Here is an 18628-nt window from a genome sequence, read left to right as displayed (position 1 = left end):
GGTGTGTGTGTGTGTGTGTGTGTGTGTGTGTGTGTGTGTGTGTGTGTGTGTGTGTGTGTGTGTGTGTGTGTGTGTGTGTGTGTGTGTGTGTGTGTGTGTGTGTGTGTGTGTGTGTGTGTGTGTGTGTGTGTGTGTGTGTGTGTGTTTGGCATGAGGGGGAACTGCTGTCTACTGCATATAGTAACAAATGGTTGCTGTCTTGAGGGAGGATAAGGTATTTTGGCACTGGGCCAATTTATACACAGGACTCCCCCTGCCCCCCTACCCGCCTCAGCGCTGCCTGTGTTTCTGGCAGAGCTGTTGGGCATGTCTATCATTGTCTGTTCAGGACCCATCTCCCCTCTACTCCCCTGACCTCCCCTCCTCTCCCCACACCCCCACCTAGAGTGCAGGCTACAGGAAGTAAGGGCAGGAGCAGGGGGATTATCTATAGCACTGCTACATGTGCATGTGTAATGACCGAGAGAAGGTAAGAAGGAGGTTTGTCCGGGGGAGGGGAGCATGAGGCCCAGTGCAGAGGCTCGTCTGCTGGATCACTCTGTTGTAAGCACCCCAGTTTTGGCATGAAGAAGCTAAAGGCTCTGAAATCAATCCTCAGCTGTAAATGTGAATGCTATGTCAGACAGTAACATCAATTATATCTTCTTTTAAAATGACGTCTCATAAAACACGGCAGACGGCCGAAGAAGTTGACCTTGTGTACTTTGGTGACCTCTGAAACACCACTGGCCCTGTGTTGGCATGAGACAGCCTTTCACTCTCGCAGGCTATTTTTAATATCTTGTTTTGTGGCTTGTAATTCCAGACAGTGTTTGTTGAGCTGTGGCATATATCAGGAGAGGAGGAAATCCCTCTTTTGTTCCTCAAGGAAGCTGAAATGAAGGGTAGAGGCGGAAGGATGTGTCATGGTATTTCAAACAGCTGGAAAAGGCCTGCCAATCCTTTGGTGATAAACCTGTTTGGACAGGGACATCTTGAGTTGTAAAAAAAATAAAAAAATAAAAGGGATCCAAGAAAGTCCCCCCCAAAACTTCTTCCAATATCTGCTGTTGATATTCAAGCACTGTTAATCTGCTGTCCAATATATTCCTCAAACTTCAATTCAGATACGTGTAAGATTTTTCACATTTGTTTGAAAAACTTTTACTTAACCCTCTTTGTTATGCATATACTGGGCAGTGGTTGGATTGTTAAACAGCAGTGGTTGGGGCCAGCTCTCCAAAGCTAAGCACTTGTTGCATTAGAACAGGCGAAGGGGGCTGGGCAGTCTAATTGCCACCATGTCAAACTCCTCAGGGAACCCACTGGTGTAATCCTGTTGTCCACAATAGACACGGCTTTGGCCACCAGCGTAAGGCAGGGCATGTTTAATTTGGCCTCCCCGTGAGCTAGCCTCCTACACAGCAAGAGCTCTCTACATAGACACTGTTCAAAAGCACTACAACATCAGAGCTAATTTATCACTATTTTTGATGTATTTTTCATGTGATATGCTTTAAATTGTTGAATGTGTGGTAATAATTGGTTTGATGTGGACACTGTTTCATGTTTCAATTTGGCCTTTGAGAATACGTGAGCACAGTCACAAACACTCATGTCAGGAAGCTTGGGTTCTGTAAAGAATACGTGATCATCAATAACTCTGTTTTCAAACGCACATCTCAATATAATGAAAGACTGTGATTTCTGATAAAGCAATACATGCATTTGCATGCTGTTGTGAATACAACGAGGGTGTATTTCACAGAATCTTTGTTAAATAAAGGTTTGAGTGAGTTTGAGAGGTATTTGTTTGGCTTGGACAGTAGCTCTGCGCATTTGCAGACTCCCCAGTGTGGATAGGCAATGAGGTACTATTAAGCAGAAACTCTTGCTGTTAAAATAGCAGCTCCATCTAAACCGTCCCTGCTTGGCCTCTCACCCAAAGGGCAATTAAACACTGTGGGTATTGCACTGACCACGGGCAAAACAAACAATGTCATTTAGCCCACCGTGTCCAGCAGGTTGTAAAAGTCACCACTGAAAAGTGCCAGAGCAAGTTCCAGTAACACCCAAGGCGCAAGCCATCAACCCAACAGTCAAACTGTCAATGTGTAATAGCCCTTAAACCAGAGGTGAGAAATACTGCAATGCTAACAATGAAAAACAATCACAAGCCATTGATTTGATGGGATTGTGTGATGGCAATTATAACTGCTGTAAGTGGCATTAGCACTTCCTTCTTCTACTATCAGTTAAACATGGACAACAGACTCAATATAATTGTTTTTCAGGAATACCCATCTTTGAAAGTTTCCTGTTTGATTAATGAGGTCACATCAAGGTCATTTTTGTTGTTACTGACTATAGTCTTAGAGGGTCTCAGAACTATTTCCCCAAACCAGCCATCTATAGAGCTAGCTCTGATAATGTAACGATAGCTTGCAGGAGTATTGTAAAAAGGTATCGCTTACAGGGGCTTTAATGGCAGGTCATTGGGAGACATGTCCATGTAACAATGCATTCTTGTTTTCCAGTGCACATGATGGCACAGAAAGGCACTCAAAGTGATGGGTAGGCCTCATGTGAATGTGATTTGTGGATGGAACACATTTTTCCAACATGACTAAGAAAAAAACACACATGGTGGAGGTAATTAGCACAAAGCAGCTGTATTGTTAGAGGTAATGCCTATTGTCAATAGGCATTACTGTCTGTCTGTCTATCTCTCTCTCTCTCTCTCTCTCTCTCTCTCTCTCTCTCTCTCTCTTTGTCTCTCTCTCTCACACACACACACACACACACACACACTCAGTATCATTCTGTCCACCTTTCCCTTCTCTCTGTGCCCTGCTTTCCATCAACCGAGTTTGTCAAACTCCTATCCTATAACTCTTTTTACCCCCCCACCCATCTTTCTCTCTCTCTTCATCGCTCACTCTCTCTCTCTGCGCGTGCGCTCGAGCGGGGGGGGGGGGGGGGGGGGGTCGGCCCCTCACGGCTTGAGGCCAGCGGGCTGCATCTGGCCGTTGAATGGATGTGCGCATGGCCTGACTGGCCCATTCAAGCCTGGCAGTGGGAGCCAGGCACCCGGGGAGCAGGCCTGGCTGAATGGAAGGTGTGAGGAGGAATGTTAATGGGGCCCCTAATTAAGGATGATGCTGATAAGGTGATAAGGCGAGTGCTCAGTGATTGGCAGTCATATGCAGGGCGAGAGAGAGATACAGAGAGAGGTGGAGAGAGAGAGAGAGAGAGAGAGGGAGAGATAGGGAGAGAAAAGGGCAGAGTGAGTGAGAGCAGGAGGGGGGAGGAGTGGAGGTAAAGGTTAGGGGGGGGGGGGGGGGGGGGGTGGATGGCTGCTGTAATGACCAGCCCCAGGGAAGTGTTTGCACTTGAGTTGCATTCCGTCGATTGGCTCAGCTGGGGTCAGTGTGTGTATGGAGGGATTTAATCACACACAGTTCAGCCATTTAACTAATTTACTAACAGCATTTTTATGTTAAAGCAGATGTTAGTGGCAAGGGTGTGTATGTGTGTGTGTGTGTGTGTGGGGGGGGGGGGCATCTATGTGTTTCATGGGAGGAGCCTTAGCTTAAGGCTCTGTAAGGTAAATTTGTCTAAGGGAAATTGCTGTATAAACTTACAGGTAATAAAACGCTCCTCGTAATCTCTCAATTTTGAGATCGGTTTCATAGTTTCACTGGTGGTCAAAGGATCAAAGTATATGTTCACAAAACTTGAATAGGGAAATGACACGCATGTGAAATCAAAGAGGTACAACTGTCCCTGTTAAACTCTACATCTGATGCTACACACTTCAGTTTTTCTGTTTATTTAAAGAGTCTGTTCTCCCCTCTCACAATTGCTTGCTGACAGGGCCACCAGTTGACTGCGAATGTTGACTCACAGACTTAGACCCAGTCTGGAGGAAATGGGGCTTGAAATAATGTTTACACATAGGATAACGCTGCACCTAAATTAGGAAGTCCAATGGGATCTATAGGTCTATGCAAAGATTGTGTGGATTCTACCCTAATGGCAATGGGGGTACAAATTGGTGCAGACATTTAATCAAATAAAGAAAATGGCAAAAGGAAATTGTAAATAACCAATACTCTCTGTAAATTAATTATTGTAATGAAGGGATACACATTTTCACCATTCCAAATGACACAACAACAGAGGCCTATGCTGAGAAAACCTACATTTTACTTTTTTGAGTTTGAGAACAGGATTTTAACGCATTTTTAAAAAGCGTTTCTTAAAAGAAGCAAGGAATTGCCAAGGGTTGAATCGAGCTTTAGTCGATCAGTTGAGTACTCAAGAAAGTTTTTTTGCCACCATGCAAATTGCCACTGAGGTTACCTTCTTCAATGTCAATACAAAATGGCAAACCAGAACTGGTTTTGATAAATGAAAAGCCTATGTGATAAAGCCTAATCCTAGTCTACAAACCTAACCCCCCTTAAAATCCCTTTCTGCTTGTAAAGAAATCAGTTGGCCAGCATTGGAATAATGTTGCTTATAAAGGTCCCTCCAGGGAAGGATGTCGCTACTGTGGGAAAGACAAAAACTCAGAGAGATAGAGATAGAAAAAAAAATCAACACTGTGTGTGTCATGGGGGTAGAGGGAATGGTTGCAGCTCGTAAACCCAAACCTTGACATCGTAGAGGAGGTGACATGGGAGCAGTGCCCTGCCCTGGCTCTAAGATGGCCTTCGGGGCGCACACTCCAGTTTCAGCCCCGGCACTCAATTGTCTGCAGTGTGCAAGAGGCCACAGGGGCAGACGCTCCCTATATCATACCTGTCAACAAGGCTAGAGCTGGATGGAGACAACCGCAGAGTTTCGGCAAAGGGGGAAGACCACGTAACACGAGAACGGAAGAAACCAGGTCTGTCTGAGGCAGACAAAGACTCTGAAGCTTAAAACACGCACAGTAACCTGCCCAGAGGCTGCTGGCTAAGGCTGGAGAGCTGACAATCCAATGCTGGGCAGTGCTACTATGGCACAGTGACCAGCTCTGTCTTTTTTGGAAGAAATACATAATATCTTTGGTCAAGAAACAGGCCTCTTGCTATTTTAATATAACTACTCAAGTACTGGAGTTCAGAGAGTGAGAATCAGTGAAAAGGAGAAACTAATTTGAGCCCTGTTCTCATGCAAGGAGTCTCCCCCAGACAACCTGAGAATATGTAAGTGAGCACAGGGGAACTATTCACTGATTTTTATCTGGATGATGTGGCATTGTGTGTCCCGGGTGTTGCTTGGGTTTACAATACCTATCATACATGCATACTCCAGATACCCTCAGAAATCACCATTAATCTGGTATACATCAAGTATAAATGCATTTAAATATGTTTCTTATTGTATTTGTATGAATACCAGTTAGAATGGGCCTTTCCAAATAATACAGATCAAGTGAAGATCAGGTATAATATTACCTGAGAGAAAATGACTCAACATTCTTAAAAGGAGGACTTATTCAGCAGTATATGAATTCAGAAATTGTTTCTACCCAATATAAATAAAAATAATGACATCTATTACCGCTTTAAGTCTGAGATATCTGTAGGCTTACCAGAGACAGCAATAACCAAAATAAAGACGTCTAATTAACCTGCAGAAATGTTGCAATATGCAGTCGGAAGAGTCCCTATTTAAGGGCCAATCAGATTTGTGCCTGATGCATCAGACTCTCTTGCATGGGCCTTCAAACATAAACAAACGGTATTTATCGATGTTGATGTAGCGTTGGTCTAATGCTTTCCGAGAGCTCCCTCACGCGGCTAAAATTAAAACCACCGTCGTATTCTCTTTCTGTATACATAATCTACAACTGCAGAACATGAAAAGAGAGGCTCGAACGTTTGATCAGTTTTAACTTTAGGCCTACTTTAACGGTACTTTTACTGCATGGAGGAGCATTTTGGGTTTGACCAGTGTATGGCTACAGAAACGTTGAAAAGCAAACGTATTGTCAAACTGTTGAAATGGCATTTTTCAGTAGGCTACTGCCTACAAGCAATTCGACAACGAAGCCACAGATAAAGCAGATGTTCAAATGCAACATCAATTCTCCTGTCAGTAAACAATGAACTTGACAGACTTTTTGAAAACAAAGAAACTTCACCCTCAGTTTGAACTGAAAATAAGTGAAGAGAGAGAGGTGATATGGACCTTAAGGTCTTTGGCATGCATACCATTGATCTATAGATCCTTTCAAACAGGAATTGGTCTCTTTGATTTTACAACTATTGTTAAAAGTCTTAACTTTTTAATGATGATTCTGCTATAAATTCCTGCTGCCTTTCTATCGTACCAAAGAAGTGTAGGCCTGAGAAATCGAAGGCTGAATGCTGGTTTTCTTGGTTTCCACACAGTGTGTTCAGGTAGGCCTGACTATTTCCTTTTTTTTCGTAATTTCACAACAATAGTAATTTAGATTGAGTACTGCTTTTACAGTGCTTCATTGAACCCCAGGCCTAAATTCTTTACAGCAATCTAAAGAATTAACTTATTCCATCAGGTTTATTTCCAAAAAATCATTTGGCGACAATTTTACATCTTAAAATTAACACTGCTATAAGTAATAGGCCTGTTTTAGACCTCTTAAATGAACTATCTTTATGTTCACCACTAAAGTAGATGCTATGAGAGAAAAACAGGCCCTTAGGGACCAGGCTCTGTCATTAGCAACTAAACATTTCCATGCAGCCCAGCTGTATTAACCAATCAGGAAACCTCCCAAGCCTGCCATTTTATTTATGTGCACAACACATTGAAGGCAGGGGGTGGACTCCTACAGTGTCTCATGGAAGTCAGTGCTGCTGACATCACCCACAGTAGCTTTATCTGTACTGTATGTTCAGATGGTAATCTGTATTATATAACAGTGAGGCGCGCAGACAATTTACTTCTTTCAGTCCTCCCCTCAGGAGAATATTTAGAGGTGTAAGTGAGTAAATGGGTGAATTACTCTGGATTCAGTTGTGTTTGGGGAGCATGGGAATTGGAGAGTGATTTTCAGTGGAAGACTTTATGTAGATGTACTATTATAATAAAATAGACTAGACTATAAATACGAAATATGTATTTGTCCGAAGTAGATATAAAGCAAGGTGTATTATCTGAAACACTAGCATGCTCAACCATTGGTGTACCAATAGGCCTAATGAACAACGCAGTTTCATCTGCTTTAGGTTAAAAATTGATTTCTGTTATCTAATGTATCTGCCTTACATCCAGTGGCTGGAATATGCATTAACTGACCCACTCACCATCTCTCTTTCTCTCTGTTTGTATGAAAACATTTAATGGTGATGTTCCTCCTCCTCCTTGCCTACTAAAGAATGTCCACCTTTCAAGTGGCATGTTGCAATAAGTCAGAAATGTGACCTATCTGGCTTAGCTTGTTTGTGGGGTTGTATTAGTGTCACTTTCAGTGGTAATGTGAAATAGTTTAATAAGCCTACCTTATGTCAAGATTGAAATCTAGTTTCTTCTCCATGTAGCAGTTTATTGTTAATTAATATTTTGGCTATATTCACTGAAATTGTGTGTAAATGTTGCCTCCAAAGGCTATAGTGCGTTAATTTACATTGATATGTAAGTATATGTTGCAACACATGTCGGAAATCTTTACTTCTTCAGCATCTGGTCATAACATCGCGTAACCCAAGCATGCAAATGCAACCAAGGATTTTTAATGCAGTTGCGAACTTTTTTCATCTAGCCTAACACTTTCCACTGAATGTCACTGTTCTCTGTATAAAGAAAGTAGTTAGCTGGAGGTAATACCATACTGGGTATGTCGAGCAAGTTCTGGTGCAGTGTGGCGAGATTGTTTGTGCCAATAGTAGATCTTCCGTGTTGCAAATCTTCACGACTCGTCGAACCAGATTTCTGTAGGCTGGTCTCTCATTGTCTCATTGACAAGGTCTTAAATGCTGAGCTTAACTTCAATCTTGTGGGTTTCACTTTGGTTTTATGTGCCTATGCTATCTAACCATATGGGATGGGGCAACGTTGATTTTTAACTGTCTGGCAGCTTTTAATACTTTAGGAGAACAACAAGACTTCGCCTACAATGTCTGTCAATCTGAGTAAAAACGGTACGGAGCTTTCGGCCGCGTATGCTGAAGTTTTGGACGGGAAAAGTAGCACTAACTGGTAAGAGGACGTTTACGATAATTTACATCGTTGATAATATCGCCTCTGCTACACTGTAGTGCTAGAACTTAAGTCCCTCAGTTTTTATCGCAGCCTTTACAAAAATTACTGAATTTGAACCAATTGGAATAGGTTACGGATTGTCAGACTTTTTAATTTATAATTTGTAGGCTATAATGGAACATTTACTAGCTCAAAGTGATTTTGCTGATTCATTTTTGCAAGCAACTGGGAAAGTGCTAGTCTGAGGACTCGAGGAGACATGAAATGCAGAGGGTGTGGTGGCATGTGGGAACGACAATTATTTTATGATTAAATGAGGGGTTGTCAGTGTTTTTACGCCTTTTTATCCAACCAGGGCTCTGTATACATATGAGGGGAACACGAATGACATCCGACTGGCAGGAAAAGGAGGTGAGCGAGAGAGGCTATGAGAACATTTTGAATATGTAGGTTTGTGGACTGCATAGGCCATACCGTTTCTCTCGGAGTTCTCACATCCCTCCAAGAAGTGAAAGAGAATGACGTGTTCTTGTGCCAACTTCAGTTTCACATTACAGTATAACCACATCAGTGAATACATCATTTCCACACGATAGATACTAAATGGGGGTGTCCACCTTAATATATGGGTTATGGACCTGTGTGTTCATACACATACTGTCTTCCTGTAGATGGGGGACTGGAGGAGATGGTGGAAGACCTTAACAGTGGGAAGGTGATGTATGCCTTTTGCCGGGTCCTGGATAACAACGGTGGAGTGGCAAAATATGTCCTTATAAATTGGGTAAGTGCTCTAGTTTTCTTTCTTTTCCAGTCCGTCACTCTTACATTGCTCCTCTTCCCCCCTTAAATTCTTAGTGCCATCATTGGCCATGTATGTATCATTACAGTAACCTGTACTGTACTGTAAGGATAATCGGACATTAAACTACTAATGTTGTGTTTCAGACTGGTGAAGGAGTCAAAGAAGTCCGAAAAGGAACCTGTGCCAATCATGTGCGCTCGATGGCTAACTTCCTGAGGGTGAGATTGTGTGGTCTCAACATCCATACATCCCATCAAACACTTGCTTCATGAAATGCAAAGTTAGAAATACATTACATATGAAACAATCCTGATAATATCCTAGATTTTCTGAACATGTGTATAATTTCAGGGTGCCCATGTGACCATCAACGCTCGGTCAGATGATGACGTTGATCCAGAGGAGATCTTACAGACAGTGGCCAAGGCTGCGGGTGTGAACTACAGCCTCCACAAAGAGTCCAATTCCAATAGCAAATTCAACGACGCTGGTCCTGCACTCCCCGTGGTGAGACCATGCCTTATGAAACATGTACACAATGGGGAGACCAGCTTATTCTGTTACACTGGTGGATTTATGTAGAGAATGAAGGGCTATGTTCACTCTGTAGGAAACTGAATTTACATATGTTAAATGTAGTGTCTTCAAATTCATTAGCAATTTATGAGTGTACATAAAAGTGATTTTGACAAAATACTTCCACGCTGGATTAAATGCATTGATCTTTCTTTAGGGCTCAGTCTACCGGAAGACCAGTGCTATGGATGAGATGAAAGGTATAAACAAGGATAATTTCTGGGCAAAAGCAGAGGTGAGATGATCATCCTTTTAGAAATATTTGGCTGGTATCCAGTGTCTCTCTCTCTCTCTCTCTCTCTCTCTCTCTCTAACGTATCCTTTCAACCCCCCCTTTTGTGGCCTTCTTGAATTAGCAAGATGAGAAGAATCGTCGCCTGGAGGAACGCAAGAAGGCGAATGAGGACCGCCAGCGTGTGGAGAGCGAAAGGAAAGTGCAGGATGTTAAAGAGGCCGGTGAACGTGAGAGGCGGCAAAAGGAGAGAGCCGGTCAGATTGACCAACAGAGGTATAGAATCAGGCCTCGAGTATAATGAATGCCCTTGTACATGATTTTGTCATATTTACACAATATTTTTTGAATTTTTAGACAATTTGAAAAGAAACAGGAGGCTGAAAACAAAGAAAAAGAACAACAGTTGGTGAAGTTCACTTTTACTTCTGCTGCTTTTGCCTCCCTGGTGTATTGCTGCTGTACAATCTTATAAATCTGTTTGAGATTTACATATAATCATAAAGCCTGATTACAACAAAGCTTCATATTGATTGATTGCTGTATTCCGAATTGCATTTAATCAGTGTCACCTCAGGCTATGCTGTTAATAAATATAATATGATAAATATAAAAAGCACACATATGTCATGAGCTGCGTAATCATCAAGTGCTTTTCTCAGGAGGAGGAGAGTCAGCGACAAACTTCGGGGAGAAGGGGAATAAAGAGTTCTGTGTCTGTTCAGAAAGCGGATGTAAGTGCGTATGATTGGGGTCGGGGGTTGTTCGACATTAATGCAGAGCTGTTTGGTAAAAAGGCTTTATTGACCTTCGAACCCCTTTCAGGAGGCCGCTTCCCTTATCTCCCAGCGATCTGCCAATCCAAGGGATTTGTTTAAACAGATGGAGAGGGGTTCATCTGCAAGCAATGGGGCCACAACATCTGTGTCCCAGCCAGGTAAACACACTCTCAACATGATGACAGATGGGCTGGAGCCTGACTGCCACCCGCTTTGTCAGCCCAAGTCACCCAATTCACTTTACCCTGTCCCTTTTTCTGTAGGGCGTTTAAGAAGCCCATTTCTGGCAAAACAGCTCAGCGAAGAGGATCCTCCAAGTCTGCCTATTTGTGTAAAAAGGCCGGACCCGGTTGGATACCTAATCGAAGAAAAAGAAATAATACCATCTGGTACGATGCTCTTTCCATGTTGATATTCCAACTCTTGATGTACTGATTGATGATACTATTCTTTGATCAGTCAAGAACAAAAAACGTTCCCCCTTATTTTTATTGATTGTGTGTTATGTTCAGAGCACACATCTATGCCCTATACAGTTTATATATTTCGATTCCGGTGTGTATGTTTGTTTACTACATTATGTTAAGCAAAATGCAATGCAATGCCCTGCCCAAGCCACAAGTGTTCTTTTTTCATTTTTACCATCATATTCAAAATATGGTTTCTGTGCACTGTACAACTTTGTACAAAATAGTTTGCTATCGCAAAATATCTATAATGTTTTCCTGGTTTGGTGAAAGGTGTTGTGTTTAGTGTGTAGAGGTTTGCTAAAATAGCCTATAGTATAAGATATAGGGCTTATCAATCAGAATGAAACTGTAATAAAAACCTTAGGTCATGTGCTTACTATGCACCTTACACTAGCCATATATCCTACCAAGAGTAACTAAGAGTCGTCATATCCTGGTGTGTTTACAGAGCCAGAGCCAGAGCCTGAGCCAGAGCCAGAGCCTCGCCCAGAACATGTCCTAGATCCTGTCCCAGAACCCATTGCTGAGGATCAGTCGATTCCTGATTCTGTGGATGAATTTGATGATGAATGGCAAGGTATTTTTGAGTATCTTTCATTTCAAGACAAATAGATAAGATTACTAGCAGACAAAATGATCTTTCACAATGACTTAAGAATGTTACATTAAATATTCAGTGTCAAAAGGGGAATAAATATGCAAACAATCAGTTGCACAAACAGTGATGTGAAGGGAACTAGTTGTATTATGTTAGCTTGGTTGCCCTCTTCTTATCTGGACCTGTGTGCTCATGGGTGTGTCTATGGAGTTAAATATGATTGTGGCATAGTGGAATGCATGTGGCCTCATCTACGAGTAGAAAGCAATATCTGTAGAGAGCATGTGTACAGCTATTCTTTGATTTCGACTGGTTTACAACATGTCCAGGCTCAGAGTGACCTTTCCCAAGCCCATGAGGAATGTCTCCAGTTGGAACTCCAGTTTTTCTTTTAAAAGTTACATTCATAGAACAAGCTATATTTAAGACTTGTGGCTAAGTGCTGCTTGGAGTATCCTAATGCTTAATCCACCCACCAGCACAAAAAGCCCAGATAAAGTATTGCTAGCTTGTTTGCAAGGCCTTGAATATTTGCACTGGTGAGAGTGTGCTAGCTTCAACTGCCTGCTAGTGTACAAAAATGCAGTTTGTCCCTCACTCCAGGGACACTCACACTACACTGCACATGGTATTGCACTGTGGGTCTGTCATATGAGTCATCAAATGTGTTCCTTCACTTAATTTTAATTCAATTGGGCCCATTGTCATGACTCCAATAGGCTTAACAGTGAGGGGTTTTGTCCAAGGTCTGAAACCCTTTGTTTCAGCCTGGCATACCACCATGTATCCACATAGTGTAAACATGACATTTATCAATGTGATTCACCTCACCTCCACGTCACTACCCTTCATTTACATAGGTAAGTTGGTGATAACAACGCTTGGACAGCTGTTACTTTAAAATAGATACCACTGGCATGATCATGAGACCATATCAACTACGTCTGAATATGAGCACATTCTAACATGGGAGACTGAAAGAGTTAGAAGGTTTATTAAGGTAGCAGGGAGTTAGTCAGTCATTGCCCATCAGTTGCTGACTATAACGCATGTAGATGAGTGTAATTTGAAATTATGTATCTAATGTATCCCATGTAGTGTATTGTTTGTGTGCCAACTGAGGGTGGGCTATCTACCCAGGCCCTGGCCCCACTGCACGTAGCACAGATACACCACTGCATCAACATATTGTCCTTGCCTTTTCCGTTGGTCATGACCATATCATGTTGCTTTGTAGATTCAGAGGGATCAGAAACCGCTGGCGTCGCAGAGGAGGCGCCACCTGATGTGACAAATGCAGAACAACTCTACGAGGCTGTTGCGGATTCCGATTTCTATGAGGATGTTACCCAAGTTAGACTTCTTCCACATCTTATTTTTACATAGCACAATTTCTGTTATTTTTGTAAGCACTGTTTCCCCTGGATCTCAAGTACAAAGTACATTATGTATGGAAACTTAAAGAATCTGAGTCTCAATGAGTCTGTTGGAGCCAGTCAATTGGCTAGCTACCTGAACTTACTGCTCTTATTTAGGGTGTCCAAGAACCAGCTGCCACCCCAGCAGTGGGAGAAGATGCTGCTAGTTCTGTCAGTGCCAGGGCCCTGTATGACTACCAAGCTGGTGAGTATAAGGAGTTACTGGTCCATCATTGTTCCCCCTTAGTCTCCTCAGTCATTCCTCCTCTACAGTACACGTATAGATAGATCAATTTAGATAGTGCACTTTTATTTATCCCGTGAGGGTCTAAGATAAGATATGATTAATATTAGATATGGTAAACAATGGGTGTAGTGGAAGATTTCACCATAGGTTTTCTACTTTTTCTCTTCTCTCAACAGTGGATGATACAGAGATCACCTTTGACCCAGATGACATCATTACTGGAATAGAGATGATTGATGAAGGATGGTGGCGAGGATATAGCCCTGATGGGCACTATGGAATGTTTCCTGCCAATTATGTTGACTTGCTGTAAAAATGTCAGAAACCATCACAAAATTGCAATGACAGACTGCATACTTAAAATCTGTTGATCAATACAAGGTCATTTAAATCATGGGATGTTACATTGTATAAAAATACAATTTCAGCTAACTTGAGTAATAAACATACACACAGAATATTCTAGGTCTGTGGTTTCCTGGAACCTGTACTGTTTGCTCTCACTTTGTGAAAGTGACAGTTTGTATGGCTTCACTTTAGTTAAATGTATCACAAAAATAGTTTAGAATTATTGAATTTACATGTGAAATCTGTCAAATTTGTGTGTAATTTGGCATTTTTGCATTGGTGTTTAATGAGGTCACAATTCATTCAAAAGGAAATTGAGTCAATTTCATCAGTGATAAATAAAGTTACATTTTCCATAACTCTCTAATGAACATAATACATGTGTTGCGATTAAATGGCACACAGACCATCATTTTAAACTTTAAAAGACAATTTAGTTGTGAAGACCTTGATAAGGCTATGGTTTTGATAGACATACAATCAGATGGACAAAACAAATCGAACCCTCAAGTGCTGCTGCTCCAGACCTTCCAAGGTCATTGTGTCGCTTCCTGAAATACTGCAGTGGTTTCAGTTGTGCAAACAAACAATGAAAAAAGATTTCTAATAATGAATTATACTTTTTAAAAATTATAATTTAGAATAAGCTATTAATAATGTGCCACTGAAACACACGAGTGATGGTTGCAGAAAATTAGCCTTTATGTCTAGATAGGATATTCCATTCTACACTCACCAGCCACTTCATAAGGTACACCGGTTCAACTGCTCGTTAAAGTTAATATCTAATCAGCCAATCACTTGGCAGAAGCCTAATGCATTTAGGCATGTAAATATGGTCAAGGGGATCTTAAATTCAAACCAAACATCAGAATGGGGAAGGAAGGTGGTTTAAGTGACTTTGAACATGGCCTGGTTGTTAGTGCCAAACGGGCTGGTCTGAGTATTTCATTTACTGGGATTTTTACGCACCTCCATCTCTAGGGTTACAGAGAATGGTCTGAAAAAGAGAGAATATCCTGTGTGTAGCACTTGGCGAATGCCTTGTTGATGCCACAGGTCAGAGGAGAATGGCCAGACTGGTTCAAGATGATAGAAAGGCAACCGTAACTGAAATAACCACTTGTTACAGCCAAGGTATGCAGAAGAGCCTCTCTAAACGCACAACACGTCGAACCATGAAGCAGATGGGCTACAGCAGCAGAAGACCACACCGGGTGCCACACCTGCAGCTACGAACAGGAAACTAAGGATAACATTTACACAGGCTCACCAAAATTGGACAGTAGAAGAATGGAAAAATGTGGCCTGGTCTGATGAGTCTCGATTTCTGCTGTGACATTCAGATGGTAGGGTCAGAATTTGGCGTAAACAACCTGAAACCATGGATCCATTCTGCCTTGTATCAATGGTTCTGGCTGGTGGTGGTGGTGTAATGGTGTGGGGGATATTTTCTTGGCACACTTTAGGCCCCTTAGTACCAATAAAGCATTGTTTAAACGCCACATCCTAACTGAGTATTTCTGCTGACCATGTCCATCCCTTTATCACCATCCCGTTATCACCACGTGATGCTCTCAAAATCTCTGAGGAATGTTTCCAGCGCCTTGTTGAATCTACACAAATAATTAAGGCGTTCTGAAGGCGAAAAGAAGGCTAACCTGGTACTAGCAAGGTGTATCTAATGAAGTGGCTGGTGAGTGTAAATCTATTATTAACTATATACAATACCAGTCAAAAGTTTGGACACACCTCCTTATTTTAGAGAAGTTTTTTCTTTACTTTTATTATTTCCTACAGATAACCCTTGTTTTGTTTGGTACATCATTCCATATGTGTTCTTTCCTAGTTTAAATGTCTTCAGTTTTAATCTACAATGTAGAAAATAATAAAAGTAAAGAAAACACTTATCCAAAAAATTAAAGGTGTGTCTAAACTTTTGACTGGTACTGTATGTCTGCAATATTTTTCTCATCAGTGAACAGTGTAGGTTGCAATATCACAATCACAATCAACGCAAACACAAACACAAACACAATCAACGCAAAGTTCAAAGTACTTTATTTGTCATTGCCACAAAGACAACGAGACAGTAGAGGCAGCAACAGACTTCTTACACAGCTAAATATAATAAATAACAATTAATAAATATCATACATAAAATAATATTACAAAATAAAAAATAAATAGAAAAGCAATATATCTCCATATTAAGGTGCATCAAGTGTTAAAGTGCAGTCCATGCGGGGCGGGCTGGGCCGGGGGGAGATGAAGGGGGGTGGGGTGGGTGAGCTGTTAAGGAGCCTTATTGCACAGGGATAGAAGCTCTTTATGGAGGACCAAACCTACCATATTTACAAATGAATGAATGAATGAATGAATGAATAAATAAATGGCCACATCCATGCATTAGACAGAAATAATTCCTATTCCTATTCCTATTTCTATTTCAATTCCTATTTCTATTCCTATTTCTATTCCTATTCCTACTTCTATTCCTATTTCTTCTTCTCAATATGTTAATGAGATGTGTCAATCAAAAATAGGTAGGCGGTATTTGACACACCATTGGCTAATAGTTTTCAATGCGTTGTATTCGATTATGTTAGGGGATGTTCTCTCAACTAGATAGTTAGTCATCATAACTAGCGAAAGTGCAGTTCGCTAGATAGATAGATAGCTAACTGCAAGCAGCTTCATTTAATTTGGAGCAGACATATTATGTGTATTTTGCGATGTATTGAGTTGGGAGTGGGGTCTCACACACTGTTTAATCCACAGCTGGCAACTTTCCACCTATGTTGGAAAAGCGAACAAAAACGATGTGTCCCTCTAATCTCTCAGGGTACCTTGTGTCAGATCTACAAGTCCCGTAGGCACACTTTCGCCATGCTACTCAGACCTCAAAGTTGTCGGACCTTCTTTTCTCAGTAGCGGTTGCTAAGGTATGATTGGATACACATTTTAGTTTTCAACGAGATCGGCCAGCCTGGCCAAGTCTCTGGCAATTGCCCTTTTTATGTCTTCCATGACAGCAAGGTAAGGCTAACATAATCGAATACAACGCATTGAAAACGACCTACCTATTTTTGATTGACACATCTCATTAACATATTGAGAAGAAGAAATAGGAATAGGAATAGAAATAGGAATAGAAATAGGAATAGGAATATGAATAGAAATAGAAATAGAAATAGGAATAGGAATAGAAATAGGAATAGGAAAAGGAATAGGAATAGGAATTGGAACATAAATAGGAATTATTTCTGTCTAAATGCATGGATGTGGCCATTTATTTACACATTTATAAAGGGGACTACGGGCTACGGGCCATCAAATCTACCCCTATAGCTGACGTCAAATGTATGCGACGACTAAATAGAGGACGTACGCTGTAACGTCATCAAGCTATACATTGGGTAAGAACGGGGAAGAACACACTCTGAGAAGATGGCTGCAAGGTTACTTTTCCGTTCTGCTGTTCGCACAGCCACTACTCTCCGGGTTTCCCCGGTGAGGGCTTTAACCCGTGGAATGGCCACTGGAGGTAATATATCTACTTGTACACAGCTGACCGCAGATGTAGTTAGCATCCCTAACAGCATCAATTTGTAACCGGGCCAAGGGCAGTCAATAGCACGCCATAGAGGATGTCTCAGTAGCCGCTTACCAAACTGACGTAGCTAACCAGCTAGTATTATAACTAGCGACAAGATTTGTCATCCACGGCCAGTATAAGACCAAATCAAATGTTTAATCCTATTCATTAGTTCTGGTGTTGAATATTTTGGGTCGTTAATAAAGATTTGGGAATTCTTTAGTAAAACATACTTTTGTGTTAGGTATTCACTTAAGCATTAGCATGGTGGTTAGCTAATAAGGTATTTGCTAACGTCAACTAGCAACAATGAACATTGCTCGGTTGAAATTGCTATGGTACTCAACCCTGGATCAAAACCTAACTGGACACAATTTCAATGAGCTTACGTGAACTTTTTTGTTTGAAAGGTATTCCAACCGACGAGGAGCAGGCCACTGGGATGGAGAAAATCGTTATGCACGCAGCGAAAGAGGGCTTGGTATGTTCCTATATGAAAGATTTTAAACGATAATGTGAGGCCTGTTGCTCTAAGTCTAAATGATGTATACACTCTTTCTTTAAAATCAGTCGGCGTACTTGAGACTTGGTTGCATACAAGAATTCACAAATGCTGGTAATGGCTGTAAAATCAGACATGTGGAAAATATGTTTGTTTACTAGGATCCATACAGCATGTTGAAGCCCAAGGAATACGCAGGATCCAAGGAGGATCCACATCTCGTCCCTTCCATTACAAATAAGAGGGTTGTCGGTTGTGTGTGTAAGTGATCCAAGTTACCTTACTATTTTAAATAGATGATGGATATTTCAAATATAAAGAAGATTTAAAAATATATATAATTGAGACTAATATTTTAAGTATTTAAGCTATGGCTGGTCTTGTTCAGTTTGGCATGATGCCAGCCTGTCTCGCATGATGTCCTGCACATTGTGCTGAATGTATGTTTGGAGCTAGCTTTATCTGCTTTATGTTGTGGTATGACCCCCGAGTAATGTTGTTGCCTTTGGCTTGCCCTCTGTTAGGTGAGGAGGACAACACAGCAGTGGTGTGGTTCTGGCTTCACGAGGGACAGGCCCAGCGATGCCCTTCATGTGGGTCTCATTACCAGCTTGTGGCCCATGAGCTTCCCCATTAAGACAGTAGTATGTGTGTAAATAGCAGCAAGTAACTTTACACGCTGAAAATAAAAAATAGCCGGATCATAATTAATGGATTTTATTATCTTTCACAAGTACCTGTTTACATGTGCTCACGTACATGTGCTCCTCCAGATTAATTAAAGTATTAAATCTATGCTTGTTCAATGTGTCTGTCTGTTTACCCACACTTCTGGTAGTTTATAGAATTGGAGTTTACAAAATGATGTGATTTTGTTCTTGAAATTTGGTGTCTTCTC

The 18628-nt window shown here is 41.3% G+C and overlaps 2 protein-coding genes across 2 annotated transcripts; both read left to right on the top strand.

Annotated features, from left to right (window-relative positions):
* The first annotated feature begins 7957 nt into the window (after nt 1–7957).
* On the top strand, nt 7958–13814 carry dbnla (drebrin-like a). The gene is made up of 15 exons (XM_080848118.1): nt 7958–8154; nt 8513–8568; nt 8829–8941; nt 9106–9180; nt 9314–9469; nt 9696–9773; nt 9895–10046; nt 10128–10179; nt 10433–10504; nt 10596–10707; nt 10813–10938; nt 11474–11596; nt 12855–12970; nt 13153–13240; nt 13459–13814. Exons 1-15 carry the CDS (start codon nt 8072–8074, stop codon nt 13593–13595), a joined length of 1539 nt encoding a protein of 512 aa, XP_080704244.1. The 5' UTR covers nt 7958–8071; the 3' UTR covers nt 13596–13814.
* Nucleotides 13815–17055: 3241 nt separating this feature from the next.
* cox5ba (cytochrome c oxidase subunit 5Ba) lies at nt 17056–18494 on the top strand. The gene is made up of 4 exons (XM_080847327.1): nt 17056–17177; nt 17639–17709; nt 17892–17991; nt 18255–18494. The coding sequence occupies exons 1-4, from the start codon at nt 17081–17083 to the stop codon at nt 18365–18367; spliced, it is 381 nt and encodes a 126-aa protein (XP_080703453.1). The 5' UTR covers nt 17056–17080; the 3' UTR covers nt 18368–18494.
* The last annotated feature ends 134 nt before the right edge of the window (nt 18495–18628 follow it).

The sequence above is a fragment of the Sprattus sprattus genome (genome assembly GCF_963457725.1).
Source record: "Sprattus sprattus genome assembly, chromosome: 11".
Lineage (NCBI taxonomy): Eukaryota > Metazoa > Chordata > Actinopteri > Clupeiformes > Clupeidae > Sprattus > Sprattus sprattus.
Note: the sequence above shows the minus strand (reverse complement) of the source record. Positions and strands in the feature narration are given on the sequence as shown.

Bases quoted from the DNA above. Each gene is read 5' to 3' on its own strand.
- dbnla (XM_080848118.1), top strand. From the start codon at position 8,072: ATGTCTGTCAATCTGAGTAAAAACGGTACGGAGCTTTCGGCCGCGTAT. The intron at 10,505-10,595 runs GTAAGTGCGTAT...AACCCCTTTCAG, and splicing joins TGTCTGTTCAGAAAGCGGAT to GAGGCCGCTTCCCTTATCTC. The intron at 10,939-11,473 runs GTACGATGCTCT...TTACAGAGCCAG, and splicing joins AAAAGAAATAATACCATCTG to AGCCAGAGCCTGAGCCAGAG.
- cox5ba (XM_080847327.1), top strand. From the start codon at position 17,081: ATGGCTGCAAGGTTACTTTTCCGTTCTGCTGTTCGCACAGCCACTACT. The intron at 17,710-17,891 runs GTATGTTCCTAT...TTTGTTTACTAG, and splicing joins ACGCAGCGAAAGAGGGCTTG to GATCCATACAGCATGTTGAA. The intron at 17,992-18,254 runs GTAAGTGATCCA...GCCCTCTGTTAG, and splicing joins GAGGGTTGTCGGTTGTGTGT to GTGAGGAGGACAACACAGCA.